Source organism: Alligator mississippiensis, chromosome 5 (assembly GCF_030867095.1).
Source record: "Alligator mississippiensis isolate rAllMis1 chromosome 5, rAllMis1, whole genome shotgun sequence".
In the NCBI taxonomy this organism is placed as follows: domain Eukaryota; kingdom Metazoa; phylum Chordata; order Crocodylia; family Alligatoridae; genus Alligator; species Alligator mississippiensis.
Window position 1 is genome coordinate 55,524,719 of NC_081828.1, and position 17,806 is coordinate 55,542,524.

The 17,806-nt window shown below is 41.9% G+C and overlaps 1 protein-coding gene across 2 annotated transcripts in view; it reads right to left on the minus strand.

The window, feature by feature from the left end:
- TRMT1L (tRNA methyltransferase 1 like) overlaps positions 1-17,806 on the minus strand; it is a 32,537-nt gene that overhangs the window by 5,651 nt on the left and 9,080 nt on the right. For both annotated transcript variants that reach the window (XM_006267566.4, XM_014596035.3), the window contains exons 5-12: positions 15,779-15,843; positions 14,894-15,023; positions 9,818-9,941; positions 7,962-8,041; positions 6,647-6,896; positions 4,962-5,174; positions 3,280-3,470; positions 1,082-1,160 (exon numbers count right to left, since the gene is read on the minus strand). In XM_006267566.4, coding sequence (XP_006267628.3) covers positions 1,082-1,160; positions 3,280-3,470; positions 4,962-5,174; positions 6,647-6,896; positions 7,962-8,041; positions 9,818-9,941; positions 14,894-15,023; positions 15,779-15,843 — 1,132 coding nt within the window. The remainder of the gene's footprint in view (positions 1-1,081; positions 1,161-3,279; positions 3,471-4,961; positions 5,175-6,646; positions 6,897-7,961; positions 8,042-9,817; positions 9,942-14,893; positions 15,024-15,778; positions 15,844-17,806) is intronic.

Sequence of the window (17,806 nt, forward strand, 5' to 3'; positions counted from 1 at the left end):
GGACAGTGCAACAAAACTACAGTGAAACTAAGAGGACTAGAATATTTTGTACCATTTTTATTTAAACCAAAATGTTTCTGTACCTTTAGCAGTGATTCCTACACATTAATCTCCAGGTGCACTATACTTGTATTCAACACTGTACCCTATTTTGTTTCAGAGAATGTCAGTATAACCTCATGAGTGCCAATCCCATTTCTGCCACTTACTCTGTTGTACTAGGTATTTCACCTCACCTCATTTTCATGTCTTATCAGTTCTGCTTGAATGTCAGAGGAATGCACTGTCAAAATGAGGTTGGTATTCTTAAGACACTTAGCTAAATGTGCCATTGTTACTAAAACCTGGCTTTGTTCTACAACATCATTCTTAAAATCTGAAATTTAAATATTTTTTTTAGTACAAAGAAACCAGGGAGTTCAACTGTTGATGACTACCAGCCACTTTGCTTTTTAATGATAGTGGAAATGCAGAGGTATTTAGTAGATAAACTTCTGAATTTCACTACAGTCTCTTTATTCCCCTGATCTCTTAAATATGCACTTATTCAACCAGATTTTCCTTGTGCAGTAGAACTGCTTCAGCAGGTCCAGGAAATAAAATTTAAGATTACCTCACTATTATTTCTCTGTGTAAAGATTTGCAATCTACCAACATGACGAGGACCTACCTAATCTGCAGGGACTGCCCCACAAATCCACCCATTTTACAGGCAGAATGTGGGCAGGAGCACTATTTCGCACGTGACAGGCATAGGTGCCCTGGTGGCACTGCCCCTCACTTCTGATTGGCTGCAAGGGCTATCAGTCATGCAGCCCACCTCTCTCCACCAATTGGAAGGGGGGAGGCATGTGACAGGCAGCCCTTCAAGCAGGCAACCCCTCCCCTCCACTGTGAGCTACTGCAGTGCTCAGTAAGTCCCGCCCCCCCATGGATTTTGTGAATTCCATGGGTATTGCTGGATTTTGCAGAATCCACAAAATTGCAAATTCAGTAGGTCCCTAAACATGACTAAAGAAAACAGACACATATGTATACCAATCCAGGCTTGCAATTATTTTAGACTGTGTTTTGTACATACCACAGAGGACCCAGCTCTACTGCTGTCTTCCCAGGCATACTGCCATGGCAGTCACAGGGTAGCTGCCGATAAGGGTTTTCTGAACCAGAAAGCAGAATTAAATCACTTCAATACTTAATCCATTTTGCTAAAATATTGAAAACATTATAGATACCAAAATGCTATGCCCAGTCAATAACAGTCCATTCTAAATATTAATAGGGCAAACAACAAACTTGAGATACCAACTCTTTCTTAACATAGTTGCAAGTGGTACTTGAAGGTACTGTACTATAAAAATAGATAAGCCAGTAGGTAAAGGGAAATCTCATAAACTTATGAATGTGCACATAAAATTCAGTTCAACCGGAGAATTTTCACAGTACATATGTAGTATGTAGAGAGACTGTAAATGCAATTAAATGTGCATTTAAGATTTTGGATATAACACTGCATCTACATATATTTTATTTCTGTTCTTAAGGTGGAAAAAAATGATATGCTTATCACCCTCCCCTGCATAACTAGCACAGTGCCTGAAGAGGATAAATCGGTAGCCTAACACTGAAGGCCACCAGAGGTACAGTTAGAAGTATGATAAAATTACATTATTAAGTGAAATAAAAAAATTAAACAACTGTGTATAAATCTGAAGTTTCAGAACTCAACATATTAACAGCAGAATAATCTTATGTGCCAAGTCTATATATTTAAAAAATAGATTAGTATAGGTTTCCAACATATGGAAGGTACTGTTCTTCATCAAGAACTAAATCTTTGATTTAAAGTGTGGGTGTGTGGGGTTTGTGGGGTGTGAGGGTGGGGGAGTGTGGGGACCCCCCACACACTCCCTGTCCCATGATGCACAGATCCTGCTGGCAGTGGCAGCAGCAGCAGCAGGCAGGGGTGCTCATGCCTGGAGTAGGTGCTGCTGTCAGTGGTGTGACCAGTGCTGCATACCGGGGAAAGAAGTGCAACCTGCCCGGCCTGCCTATGTTGTGTGGTGCACGTGCAGCTCCTGCACTTGCGCACCACTAAGGGAAGCCCCACGTGATGGAGCCAGCTGCCTTCACTGCTCCCTGCTGGAAATGGATGGGAGCCCCTGCTCCTGCTTCCCTGCAGAGTCCTGGGACCTGCGCAGCAGCAAGCAGTGAACACAGCCAGCTCCACTGTGTGGGGCTTCCCCCTGGTGCTGTGCGAGTGCGGGAGCTGCATGTGCACTGCATGGAGCCCTGTGAAACAGAGGTGGGCTGAGCAGGCTACACTTCTTGCCCCCATGTCCAGCACTGGCTGGAGTTGTGTGCCACTGGCAGCAGTGCCTGCATCGGGTACAAACACCCCTGCTGCCAGTGGGGGCTGTACACCATGGGGCAGGGGGTGAAGGGGGAGTGTGTGTGTGTGGGGGGTCCCCACATCCCCCCACCCTCCCTTACACCCACACCCTGCCCACCTGTGTTCTGTGTTCCTGCGGCTCACCCGGGTGCAGGCTCCAAGTTGCTGCCAGCCATCCCCCATACTCCCCTCCAGCTGCAGCTTCCCTACCTGGTGTCCAGAGTGAATGGGATGCTGGTGAAGCTGGGCAGCTACGGTAGTGGCAGCAGCAGCCCTACCAAGAAGCTGGCCAGGCCCTTCCGTGCACAAGGGTGGGAGTGAGGTGCAACAGTGTATGTTGGGGGCAGGAGGGGGGGGGAGTATCTGTGTATGAGGGTGTCTTGCTCCCACCCTCATGGGCAAAGAGCTGGGCAGGGTACAATTAGTTGGTGGGCATCCATGGCCTGGATGAAATTGCCTGGTGGGCCAGATCCAGCCTGTGGGCCATATTTTGCCCACCCCTGCTTTAGGCTCTGTTACCCCAGCCCCTTTCCCTTAGAGGTGGATTTGACAGGACTGGATTGTGGATTTCTTTTTGAGTAGCTGCTACTGCCAGTGTTCCTAAGGAATTATGAAAAGAAACCACCAACAACACACTTGAACTACCAGAGGGAAACTGATACCTCCAGTTTATCTTCCTACAAGGGAAGGCTGGTTTCTTGAAGAGATCTTTGGCTGGCTTAAGAATACCCTCATCAGTAGGCACTGCTAATTTATACGCTATATATTAAAAACACTTCTAGTAAAAGCATACATTTTTACATGGTGGATCTGAACGTGTGTCTAAAGAGCTACATGATATAAACATGCAGGGATTATGCCTCTTAAAAAAAAAACAACTCATTTACCTTCTACCATATTACCCTCTTTCTGAAAAATCCTCTCTTCACACCACTGGCAGTGGACGAGATACCGAATTTTCTTTGCTGAATCATCTGCAGGTGAAGGTCCTCTCAAAACTCTCACCACTACTAGAACAAAGTGTTCTAGGGCTACTGCAAGCAAAACTTCAATGCCTTTGTTGCATCGAGCAGCAGCTCTACATAAACAAAAAGAAAGGACATCACTGTGGGAATTCAATGAAGACTAGCTTTACCAGATGCATCCTGCGTTCCAAAATATGTAACATTTGAGATTACTCACTTTTTGAAAAATACTAAACTATTTAGAAGCAGCACACATTTTGACTTAATTTCTCAGGATACCAGTTTTAACTCATCAGGATGCTTACTATCCTACTTCTGTAGAAGCACCAGCTAACTCTCAACATAAGTCTCCTTAAACAAGTGCTTCTCCACTACCACTCCACACTTCAAGAACAAACAGAAAGATGAACTGAAGGAACTTCAGAGCACCAAAACATACTATTTAAGGGAATTGGAAAGAAAGTCTGGCAAGGAAAAATTAAAAATAGACTCCAGTATAGCTAACTCAGATGCAGACTAAGGGGGTAAAGTAGTAGTTATTACCATGGGAATGGATAATCACCAAAAAAAAAAAAAGGAATAATTTAAAATAGGCTGAAAGATGCAACAAGATTTGGGGTGAAAATTTAGTTTGAACAGCTTGAAAAAAGCCATTCTGATAACAAAGTCTCAACCTGTGTTGTGGTTTCACAGGAAGAGATTGCATAAATCAGTGAAAAGTTAAATTGGATGTAGCACTATAGATAGAATATTCTATAACAAACTAGCATAAGCAAGAAGATGGGAACAACATGAACAGGTCCAATTTACTGTCTTTGTCTATAGCATCCTGAAGTCCTTCAATTCTGATTTCCCTCCCTGCTTCTGCACTGTTATGCCATTAGATTGCCATTTTGTTTGTATGTATTCACTAAGGCAACATGTTCACTTAGGGCCGGGTTCAGCAGCCTGCACTTCATTGATGAAGTCAAAAGGCAACATTTACATGGAAAAGGACTATTCTCATGTACAGTTTACTGGGTAGGCATTGCATCATGTAGATTTACAGCAAAAAATCATTTTTTTAAATAAAATGTAACTTATGGAAAAATATCCAGACTGGGTTTGTCACTTTTGAGCTCTTAATGATAGGGTTCTGGATTTGATGGTGAATACATGTTTGCTAGATGTAAGATATCAACTTTCAGAGGACACCGTGGCTTCATTTAAAGCAAAGCTGTTTTCATAGATAACTATCTGTTTAGTAGCTTTGTAAAATACTGAAGATGGTTAGGCTGCACTAAAGCAGCTGCTAAATGACAAAGGAACATAATATAAACTGCAGATAATTTAAGGCTGGATTATATCACCTTCTCTTTTTGAAGATTAAAAAAATAAATGTCTTCTACCTTGTCCAATATTTTACTTTAAAAGATTTGTGTTGTTCGACAGCTGTGAACTTGAAATATTCAAGTACAAAACTAGTATTTCAATATCTAGTTTTAGAGCTTAAGAATTCTGAAAAGCAAAACCATGCAACTGGCATTAGCAACCACATAAAATGTCTCTATTTCCAATCTACCAAAATGTATAAATTGATGACCATTTATTTGTTGTGACAGTACCTTGCCACAGAAGCAACTACTATTCTAGCTGCCAGCTCCTTGTAGTACTCTGTTCTGACAATGTTGCAGCCATAATGACGCAGGGCAACATGCTGAGCCTTCGCATATAGGGAACTAATATCTGTGGAAGTCACTGATACTATTCCCAGATTTCTTACATTTCTGAAGGCGGAATCCAGGTAATTCACAGATGTTCCAAATGGGTCCAAATGTCTGAAAAATAAAGATACATTTAAGATACAAAAAAGAATCTACATACATACAGCTATTTATTTTTAATCTTGGAGTGGGGGAAATGTAAAACCCCTCATATTTATACCAACATATGTAGAAAAACAAAAATAGACTTATTTCGTTGCATGCCTTTCAAACTTTTTGTATTCCATAATCATTTACACACTACTAAGTAACATGGAGTCAAGACACACGTTAGGTAATACAATAGGCTGATGCCTATTGATCGATCACATGTCTATCAAGCCCTCACATCATAGTATACTAGCTTACTGAACTTAAAAGAATATTGGCCAAAATATATATATTTATTCTGTCATCTTTCAAAATGTAAAAGAAGGACTCAGATTGGAAATATTGGGTACATACACTTGCAAATGTCATCAGTTAGAAACAGAAACAAGTAACCTGATCTTCACAGATTCTGAATGCTTATAAGTCCCAATGCACTGCACTATGCTTCTAAAAAAAAAAAATCAAAAAAAAAATAAAAATCAAACCACTCATTTGATGGTTACATAAGGATTGAGTGCCAACATTTGGGGCACCCACCAACATTTGGGCACCCAAGTTAAATATTTTTGCCTTATATTACAATTAAAACCATTAGAATTAACTTTGTTATTTAAGAACAGGTTGAAATCACTGGTCCACTATAATTTTATGAAATGATGAGCACGGAGATGAATTTCAAATTAGCTAAGATTATATGAAAGAGTCTAACTCTCACATTTCTCCCCACAAAGGCAAAGAATTTAAACCAAACAGGAATTTTGCTTAAAGTTTCAGATACATGTTTAGCTGCATCAGGGGTGTTAAACATATGGCTCACAGGCTGGATCTAACTTGTGGAGCCATATGATCTGGGCCATGGGTTGCTGGAACAACCCTATCTGCCAGCCCCAGCTCTGTCCCCATGCACTGCATGTGGCATGTGGGCTGGATCTAGCACCATATGCCCTGCCCACAGCACAGGGGGCATGCAGCGCCATGGTCCAAGCCCCTTGCACTGCATGCAGCAGTAGGTCCAATCTGTGTCAGCCCTGCATACCACGTGCACAACAAGCCCCACAGCATGTGCTACACAGGGGATCAAATCCTGGTCTAGCCCACAGACCGGCCCAGCAACACTCATCTGGCCTGTGGGGATGTATAAGTTTCCAGCCTCTGAGTTTTACCTTATGTTTCACTCTGAAAGTAAGAAAGTCTTAATATTTTTACAATGATTATTCTTAAAAAGAGTTAAATTAAGGCTGTACCTTCTACAGTCTTTCAGGAACTATGGAATTACTTCTAAAAACAAAACAAGTAACAGTCCAGGATCTCAACTATTCAATCTTCGTCAAATAAACACAAGCAAATCTTCTTCAAATAAACACAAACATAAATTATATATTCAAGATCAAAGCATATCCCAGATAAAACTGTGTTAATAAGCAATTTATACTTACATGAAATCAAAGGATCGTAAATGCATTATGACATTGGCATCCATTTTTGTCACCTCAATAGTGCCTATATTTTCTTCTCCCTCTTCCATAGCTTCATCACAGTCATCCTCTTCCTTAGAGGTCATCACTACTTTCATCTTGTTTAAATGGCAGTTTTCCTGAATCATTGTCACAGAATTTTCATTACAGTCGTTAATTGTAACCTTCAAAGAATTTCCAAGGTGCTTTGCCCACTGCAGTCCCATTATACCTGCGGGAAGAGACAAATGCATAGTTTTCAGGATGACTGTAGAAACAGAAAAAGGCATTAGCTCTTGATGTCAAACCTAAAAGGCACCTAACATAAATATGTGATGAAAATTTAGGTCTTGATCCTGCAGGGACTCTATTGCCCTATGTGAAATCTTGCTGATGTCTTTCCAGTTCTCATTACAGAATCAACTATATACATATACAGAAAAATACTTCTGGACTCTGGAAGTAAGACAGAAAACTACTTCTGGACTCTGAGATTTCTACTGAATTCAGTAGGAAAATAATATTATAACCAGCACAGAAGTAAAAAAAATCAATCTGTTCATTTTAGTTGATACTAAATTTTTCAATGTGCTGTAGATTTTTAAAATGACAATACATAAGTGCATTGTAGAAGCTGGAGGGTTTGACAGTCAGGTAGAAGGTAATTGTTACTTTTGAAATGGTCTGGAACTGAGAGATGAACACATTCACAGGATCTTTCTGCTAAAATACTCAACAGTCAATGTTTCATTTAAAATGTCATCTTTAGGTTTAGAACTAATATCCAACTGATATCGATGGGTATATCATGCCTCTAGGATCTATTGTTTCAGACTGTGTACAGACCCAGGGAAATTTTATTGCTTTAAATTTATATTCTGGATATCTTTTATAATCAGAATGATTGGAAACATTTCTTAAGTAAAATTTAAGGGCAGGGATTAATTTGCAGTGAAATATCAAAAAGTACACAGAACCTAGGGTATAATTTACCAAGTTAAAGACTCCTAGTATTTCAGGTACTTTAAGGCGGTAAAACTCTTCCCTTAAGAAGAGTATTTAACATAAGCTTAATATTAGTTATGTTCTTTTTATCTATCTGGAGTCAAATCCTGAGCTCCTAAACTCAAGGTAACTCTTGTGGCAGTTAATGGTGGCCTGCCTAAGAACAAACCTCAGTATCTGGCCTAAGGTACTTTGATATACAAAGGGAACTTTTCATTAGACTGATTTTCTTTAATTATGTACTTTCATTGTATTAGTATCAAGTAAAATGAGGTTACAAAATTTTCTTTACCAGTTGCCCCAAATGCATCCAAACACTCTAAGGGGTTCCGTTCTTCAGCCAAAACAGCTAATGCACAGAATATGAGTTGCCTAGAAGACGAAAAATCATCATAATAAATGCAAGATCTAAACTTTATCATATCTTCTTGTTTCTTCTTTCTCTAGGGCTATAATTACAAGAACTGGGTTTAAGAGATCTCTGAGAGTTTCTTAGTTAGAATTTACATTCGTTACACAAAACAGCATTTGTAGTTAATTCAGTAACTTTATAGCCAAATACTTTTATATTCATCTATGGAGACATAAGACATCACTATACTGCAAAGTTTCATACTTTGCCCAGCGAATTAATATATTAGGAGAGATTTGAAAGACAAGAATTTGCTAGTTATTTTGATTTCAACCCTACACTATTGTATATAGCACTGATAGCCAATGGCCACACACACAAATGGTCATGCATTTGTCCTGCTTTTTAGGGAATTTAATGTTGCCCTATTAAAGACAACAAACCCAAAACTTCCTTGCAGGTTGTTTTTATTTTTGTTTAATTGCTGACTGCTAGCAATAGCAGTTGAAAATAGCTAATAAGCTTCATAAACTAGACTGAGAAAGACTCTCGCATTTATCTGTGACAGGGTTTTTTCTGTAGAAGGACCATGGTAAAGACCAAAAGGCAGTGAAACTTCACTGTGTAGAAATACCAGATCTAGCTTTAATTAGTTAACCCAGATATGAAAAACACTGCAAGTGCTGGTGACCTGCAGCCTCATTATGGACTACAAAACTCATAGGATGTCCTGGAGGACTGGGTTGAGCTCTGACCTGGTATAGATACTTTGTTATGGGTAAACAGGTTAGTTGGTTTAAAACAGTGGTTCCCAACCTTTTTTTGCTATGACCTGCTGCTGGGAGCGGAGTGCAGCGGCAGTGGGCCGGGCAGCTCTCGGTACGCAGTGCAACTCGTTGTTTGTGTGTGGTGCTGCCAGCATTTTCCCCACGACCCTCATTTGGGTCACGACCTGAGGTTGGGAACCACTGGATTAAGAGAATCACACTTTTGGATTGCAGTGGAGGCATATTTTATGACTTCTCTAAGGAAGGTGTAATACACTGTTCCATCCTTTTTAATGTCATTAAAAGGAGCAAGGAACGAATCTGTCCCAACAGAGTGCATCCAATAAAAAGAAGACAAGAGAATGTGAGAAACGTGTTTATGTCTCTTTCAGCTATGCTGGAGGAGATGTCTAGTGCAGGGAGTTCATGATAAATCACAAAAATAATTCATTAAGAAGGCTTTGGGTAAGTTTAACTGTGTTTGTTGGTATACTTCTAAATTCCTGCACTTCTGCATAAACTATGCTTCACAAAAAATTAATGTTTTGTTTCCTCAGAAGCATAGACATGTCTTCATCATCAAATTTTGTATGTATTTTATTAGGAAGACCATTTTTGTTTGTTCAGAAAAGTTTCCCATCTATATACGAAGGGGGATATATATAAATAACTTATGTACTCACACACACACACACACACACACACACACACACACACACACACACACACACACACACACACACACACACAGAGTGCCTTCTATAGATATATAAAACTAGTTTAGAGAACAACACTAGAAAAAGGATTAAAATGGAACCTTCCTATTCTGGGTGTATTACTATATTGTTTTTAAAATGTTATTCCTCTGAACATCATAGTGGGCTGTTTAATGGGATAATTTTTTCAAGTAAGAGCAATTTCACTGCAGTCTCTCAACCTCCTGCCTATGCAGGGGGTTGGACTCGATGATCTATTGAGGTCCCTTCCAACCCTAACATCTATGAATCTATGAATCCTCTGGCTTCTCACCTGTTAAGTTTCATTTTGGGATTAAAATAGGAATCTGTTTTCTGAGGTGTGGAGTAGTTAGGAAGAACTTGTACATCTGTGTCTGCTTCTTTCAGCACTTCAAGAGAAGACTTAGGAGCAGGGGCTAAAAGTATTTTGTGGAGAAAGAAGAGTTAATGAGAATTTTAATTAATAATTTTAATTTTATGAAACAAGTAAACAGACAGCTCACAAATAGTTAGGGCCCAAATCCCACTGATGCCAAACATGATGGCTACTGACAGATGTGGTAAAAACCAAACCAAACCAAACCAAAAATAAACTAGGCTTTACTGGAAGAGGAATCACATCAGTTTGACTGGGCTCCCCAGCATCTGTATGAGCTTTATAGATGCTGGATGAGCTGAGTCAGACTGACACAATTCCTCTTCTGGTCAAGTGCTGCACTCAGTGTGGGGGCACACCAACCTAAAAGTAAAGTGCTGTTTGTTTTTTTCCCCATGTCTGTAAGCACCCAATAATCATTAACATGCAGGGGCCGGCTTGTTAACATTCTGTGTCAGAAAAGACTATCATAAGATGTTTACCCTGGCAGACTTTTGGGCAAATTCTATACAATTTATCTCCTGTAAAATGCCAAAGCCATCATACATCAAGGCTACTAAACTTTCTCCTAGAAAGACATTCTTTTCAGATTTATTCAATATGAAGAGAAAGGAGATGCTATAAAAAAAGTCTAGCTTCAGGGCAAAGAATACAACTGAGCCTGTGATAATTGATCATGTACTTTTCCATATAAAATAATCCCTAAGGGATTCAAGTCGGTCCAAGAGCTAGAAGACTTCCATTTCTGTTTGACAATCAATTCTAATTATTCCTCTTCTAAAGGGATGGCATGCCCTTTGGATTTGCAAATGTACTATTTTGAATGGAGTGTAACTGAAGGGAGCTGTTTTGTTTTGCACACTTAAACATCTCCTTCCACCTTGTTGCATCTTTATCTATCCCTTCCGGATCAGTTTATGTCAGGGATGGGAAAGTCCGGACTGTGGGCCGGATCTGGTTGGCAGTGGACTCCATTTCCTAGTGCATGGCTGGGGCTGGTCTCCATGGAGACCCCAGCTGCAGCTGTGTGGGAAAGCTCAAGGTTGGGGCTGCCACAGAGACTAGTTGCAGCTGCGCTGCCGGCACGCATGGCAAAGCAGGGCAGGGGGAACTTGCGATGGGGGCAGCTTGCTCTGGAGCCAGGGTAGAGCCATGATTTGTAGCCCGCATGCTCTGGGCAGGGGCACACAAGCAGGGGAGCTGGGAGCAGGGTCACGATCCCCTGCTTGCAAGGAGCCGGGGCAGAGCTGTGATCTCCTGCTTGGGCGTTCACTGCCCTGCTCTGCCATGTGCATTGCCAGTGTGGCTGCAGCTGGTCTCCATGACAACCCCAGCCTTGAGCTTCCCTACACAGCAGCTGGGGTCTCCATGGAGACCAGCCCCAGCCATGCGCAGGGATGGCTGAGAAACGGAGTTTGGCTGCAGGCCAGATTCGCCATTTTGCCTACCCCTGGTTTAAGTTATCCTCCCACTGATGCCTTGGTCTACACTGAGATCTGATCTCCTCCGCCTCAGCTTCCAATCTGCCTCACATGCCTTGTCTCATTGATTCTTGTGATATGCCCTGTACATTTCATTCTCCTTCTATCTTGCTCAAGACATCAGGTCTTTTGTAAAGGTCAACAATGTCGAAAATGTAGGAAAATTTAAATATTTAGGAACAATAGTCATCATTGATAATACAATAACTGAAGAAATTAAGGCAAACATTTACAGTGCTTGTGCAATATTTACTCATATAAAAGATGACTAAGATTATAAAAAAAAATTATAAATTTTCCATATATAAGATCTATTTATTGGGGGGGGTCATCATAGAATTTTCTAGGTATAGAATCTAATTATTGGAGGTTTGCCTTGAATTTTTCACCTGCCATTTCTATAGCAGGGAAAAGAGCTCTTTGCTCTCTGCTTCCCCCCAACTTTTTCCCCTGGCAGCCCCTGCCCTTTCTCTCCTCTTACTGTCAGACCCTGGTCTCCCTGAGCACACGGAAGTGAGAAGCAATAACCTTGAAATTAAACATGACTGTAGCCACGTTATACCCATGGCATATTGTACCCATAGACTTAGATGTTACCTTTTTTTGACACTACCACATGTTTTTAACATGTGTTTCATAAACACAATTTTGAGCGTCACTTTGGCACCTACTTATATCTAGTATAAACTATAGGGGTGCACTTAGAGATTTTTGGGGCCGATACTGACAGCCGACTTTTAAGGAGGCACATCGAGCGATACTGATCCAATTTCCAAAACATAGCTCTTCAGCTTGCAGAGCTGTGTCCAGCTGGTAAATCTGGTGTGATGGAAGGGGAGGGAAGAAGCGGGGGAGGAGGGGAAGGGGGATCAAGGCCCCTGTGGTGAGGGAGGGAATGGGGCTGGGGCAGGCGCTGGCGCTGACCAGCTGGAGTGGGGAAGGGCGCGGGACAGAGCTGCAAGCAGCTTGTTGTGGGGGGATGGGGCATGTACCCCAAATCTGTGTGGCGCAGGGCAGGCTGCAGCTGCAGGCTGGGAGAGGCACGGGACAGAGATGTGGCTTGTCAGGGTGTGGCTCCCACCTCTGCGTGCAGCTTATTCAGTGCTTGTCTGATGGCTGCTACCATTTGTCCAGGAGGGCATGGGGGGAGGGGGAGGAAACAACTGTGTGCCCACGGATCTCCCTGGCCAGGAAGAGCCTGGCCCAAGCCCGCCTTGCACAGACCTGGGGGCACATGCCCCCTCCCTCTGTGCCCTCCTGGACAAGTGGTGGAGCCTGGCCCAAGCCCGCCTTGCGCAGATCTGGGGGCACATGCCCCCTCCCACTGTGCCCTCCTGGACAAGTGGCCGGCTCTCAACACTAGGCAGTGGTGAAAGCTGGCAGAAGAGCACCGGATGAGCCATGCAAAACAGTGGGAGCCGTCCCCTCTCCTTCCCGCCCCCTCCCCCGATGTGCCACGTCTCCATCCCATGCCTCCTCCGGACCTGGCTGGACAGCCCCTGCCCTTACCCCAGCCCCAACCCCACAGCCTCCTCACCGTGACAGCCTTGATCTGCCGCCCCCACCAAGTCCTTCCCCCATTCCCTTCCCCTCCCACCACACCAGACTTACCAGCTGCACACATGGGCATTTATTGGAGAAATTATGGGCTGCATCAGGCCAATTTTCGATACAGAAAATTTTCTTTATATCAGTGCCAATCCGGTATCTGACCGATGTACCAGTGCACCTCTAATAAACTATGCATGACACTAGCCCAAAGCCAAAATACTTAAGATTTACTACATAGTACATGGGGTTGGGTCCCAGAGTCAACAGCATTTCAAACCATGGCGAGTCACAATATTGCATACAGTTCACCTAGAATACCTCTGTAACACCTTCTCTCAGCCTGGTACATAGGATTAGAGTGTGGCCCAGTCCTCCATGGTGACCCCACTGCTCAGCATTGCTCAGTATGTGTGTATACTCCAGATATCCCTGCACCACCCCCAAGAAAGGATCCACGTGCTTATTAGCGTCCCCTCAATGACTGGAACCAGGTGTTCTTTTCATAAGTCCTGGGGTACTCTAAAAATGTATGTGCAGATGAGGTGCAGGGCAACCTAGTCTGGTTTCATGTCATAGAGGGTGGGGCCACACTAATCCTATATGCCAGTGTGGGACAGGGCATAAGAGCAATTCTGGGTGAACTGTATGCAATATTGTGGCTCGCCATCACTTGGAAAAAAAACGTGGGCAACGACAGAGACTGTGCTTAATGGACACTAGCATGGCACTTTAACTATGGAAACCATGAAGGGATGATGATTCAAAGTTATATTTTGATTTTCATTTGATGGTCTCTGAATTATAAGGATATGCAACAATTTCATATACGGAGGGAACTGATCCAAAGGGACTAAGTGACTGGTCCTAGGCCACAAAAGTTTTATTTCCCAAACTGATATTCATCTTAACTCCTAGTCCCCTACTCACTAGACCAAGGCTTTTCCCCAAGAGAAAAAATGGACATGTACAGGTGTAAATTCTTTTTCAACAGTTATTTTGAAATGAAGAGTTTCATTTGGAATAATGAAGGCTGGAAAGGCATCTGGCTGGAAAAAACACAGGAATAAACAGTGCTTATCTTCTAGTTAGAATAATAATTGTGGAGCACGAGAGAGTAGAACCTGCAAAGCCATATGGCTAGGTAGCAGGTTAGCATCCTTATGCACCAGCCAGCCAGCCCCTGAAACCATGCATTTTGTCACACTTAACTCCGCCCTGGGGCAGAATTCTTTAATTGATTGTGCCCTAATACCAGCACATGTATAGACAGTGATGCTTTGCTGCTTAGTTAACTAGTCAACTCCACAATAAAGCATGCGTAGATGCACCCAGAAATTTCAAATAGGAATCCAGTATTAAAAATATCTTGACTTGTTGTCTAAGTACTTTGCAACAGAAAAATTGCTCTATTATTTTTCTCTAGTCAAGAAAGGAGGGAAAATGAAAAGCTGTAATTTTCTGAGGAGGGTCTTAAATCTAACAGGGGTGCCTTGAGTCTAAGCAGATTGAGAACTATTGAGCTACACCTTTAGCAAGTTTCTATAGAACGGAAAAAAGTCATCTGGTTTCAATAATCCAAGTTTAAACACTTTGAACGAACATAATGAATAATTTTTGGCATTCTGTTGGTAAGTTCATAGGAAAGTAGGTACTTGGATTTATATTTGAAACTGCTATAAGAATGAAAAGCAACTCCCAAAATATGGTGGCATAAAATTAGCCATGTCAGTTTTCTTTCATAATTATTCAAGTTAGTTTCAAAATGCTGATGTTATTTATCAGCAAGGACAGTGTGAGTATGTAGAGTGAGGAAAAGCATCACAAACCCAGCATCCCAGCCTTTTGAGTTTTCCGGGCAAAAAACCTTCAACTTTCAAAGACAGTATCTGCCATATAGTCCAGTTGTAACATGTAATGCATGGTGTCAAGGATCCAAAGGCAAAAATATTAAATAACCTACCTGCAATGTACCTGGATTCAGTTTCTCCTTTGTTCACATGACGCTTAATATGCCCTATCATGTCAGTCCTTCGTGTGATAGTTGCTGAACAAATAATACAGTGATAATGGGCTCCCATCTTCATAGAGGTCTATAAAATGCATCAAGAGTAATTTTAAAATATAGCAAGAGACCTGAACTAGAATGAAACCTGAATAAAGTGCTTCATATTAAAACACAAAGATGAAGACGCATGAACTTTGTTTTTTGAACCGAGAGTAATGGAGACTGAAATCTGTTTATCCAATAAAACGTATACATGAGAAATTTTCAACATTCAGGGCATGTCTACATAAGATGATAACTGCGCAGTCACCGAAAAATACTGTACAGTAGCGCATTACAGCACAGACAGCGATAACAAGCTACTGCACAGTATTATTCAGTGACTGCGTGGTAGTGTCACCTAAAAGATGTTCGCCAGAGCTACTGAGCAGCAATTCTGGTTACTGTGCATTTATTTAGCACTTGTTAATACAAGTGCTAAATAAATGAGCAGTAACAACTGTGCAGTAGCATCTTATATAGACTTGCCCGCAGAATCCTGCATCAACTTGACCCTTAGGTACCATTTTCAGGGGGTGGAGACAGTCCATTCAGTCATGAATGGATAGAATTTTCTATGACTGTAAACAATGTTGCTTTATCAATCCAAAATGTGAACCCTTTTTCTGACCACCTACAAGTCTGGACTGAATCCAAATAGATGACTGTTAGGGTTTCCATATCTCATAAAAAACAAGCCACCTATACTTGAAGACTTAATTAAAACACTTCAAAAAATATTGTCTGAATTTCTCTCCTTTGATGGAACAACGAACATTTCTGTGATCCAGCATTGGTTACCTGGTCTCCAATGAGATTTGGCTTCACAGGGCGACAAGGTAAATGACAGATACACATTCTGTATCCTGGAAAACAAGTACATTTTTGTTACATTGCACTATGGGAAACAAACAAAAAAGTGTACTACAGTGTTTTCTAGCATATAACATGCCCCCAAATATAATATGGAACCTATTTTTGGAAGGCCCCAAGAAGGAAAAGGAATCTTACTTTGAAGTAGGAGTAACTACCAGAAGTCTGGGGTCTCTGGGGCTAGGAGCCCACAGCCTAATACAGCATGCCAGAGCAACACAACAGGGCCCAATGTAGTGTGGCAAGGCTGGGGCTGCTTGTTGGGTCCAACCCTGCGCACTGTCTCCATATCTGTACTCCCAAGTCCAGGATAGTGCACTGGCACGGGAACCACGTGTTGGGTCAGACCCAGCATGCCAGGTCCTGCTGTAGACCAGTTCTGTTAGCTATTCTGATCTTGCACGTGGTTGTGGAGGCTGCGGTGGGGTCCCCCACCGGTATGGAAACATGGCAGAAGGGTGAGGGGAGGAGGGACTCATGGCAGTATCAATTGCTGTGGCTCCTGGAGTGGCAGGAATTAATGTTGTCACCAGTCCACCTCTCACCCCTAATTTCCAGACCCATGGGCAGCCTTTTTCTTTGCACAATGTGCACCCCATTTTCCCCAGCTGGTTTTGAGTGAAAGGTATGGGAAATGTGACAGAATATGGTATTTGGCTTATGGTCCCACAGTATACTGCCTAGCATGGGGCGGGCAAAATATGGCACGTGGGCTGAATCTGGCCTGCCAGGCAATTTCATCCGGCTCACGGGTGCCCACCAACTAATTGTACCCTGCCCAGCCCCAGCCTGGCCCTCACCCTTGTGGGCAGAAGGGCCTGGCCATCATGCAGCTTCCAGGCAGGGCTGCTGCTGCCACTGCTGTAGCCACTGGGGAACCTGCTCAGCTTCCCCAGCATCCCGCTTGCTCTGGGCACCAGGTAGGGAAGTAGTGGTGAAGTGGTGGGGGCTGCAGGTGGGAGCTGCAGTTGAGGAGTGAGAAGCATGGGGCTAGGGCTAGTGGGAGCACGAATCCTGCATTCAGGGGGGCAGTGGGAGTGCAGACCTTGGATGGGCAGAGTGTAGGTGTTGGGGAGAGGGGGGGCTGGAGAAAGAGTGAGGACCTCCACACACCGTTTAATATCTGCAGCTTATTAGTCAAGTGAAAAATAGATGGGCTATAAACTCTACAGAAGACAGCACAACTTCCCCTAAAAAGAAAAACATGCGTACTGCATGAAATATCATATTTCTGTTTAATAAATTTAAAAAACCCACATCTCCCTATAAACCTTTAACTTTTATTCCTGCCTTAATTCTTCCTTTCCTGACAATAAAAATAGACTATGCACTTTTTCTTTGTTGTCTTCAGTGTGCTTTTCTTTTCTTTACTAGCTACTACTGGACTTAGATAATTTGTTTCTAAGATGTATTTTGGCACTGTTTATATACTACACATGGCTTCGGAATATAGAAATATATGAACTTTGCCCCTCTGCAGTAAAATCTTTGGCAACACAGGCTGATCAGAAAGCAAGTGAACCAGTGAAATTTTTTTAAAAAACGGCCTAAAAAGCTTTTAGCCAAGAATACCAAAAGTTTTCTAGTATGTTTACAGTTGTGAATTTATAACTGTTTTTTATAACACAGTGAAGTTAATTTCTATAAGAAAATGCTTTATTAAAAGTATTTTAAGTATGCAAAAGAAAACAGGGAGTTATGTACTTTCATAGTCTTTTATGCCCTATGCCTAAACTTGCTATCGCTTCATTACGCTACAAAGTTTTGTGGTAACACTTAAGTGTTCGTGCAGTATTAGAGCTCTGCATTTTATAAAGACATTTATTTTTTGAAAATTGGGTTAAATTGTGTGAACAAACTGCTATGAATGAGAAATGCCACTAAATATTTACTTATTTTAACATCAAAATATAACTTTAAAATTGGTGAAGAAAACAAACATATTTATACTGGTTC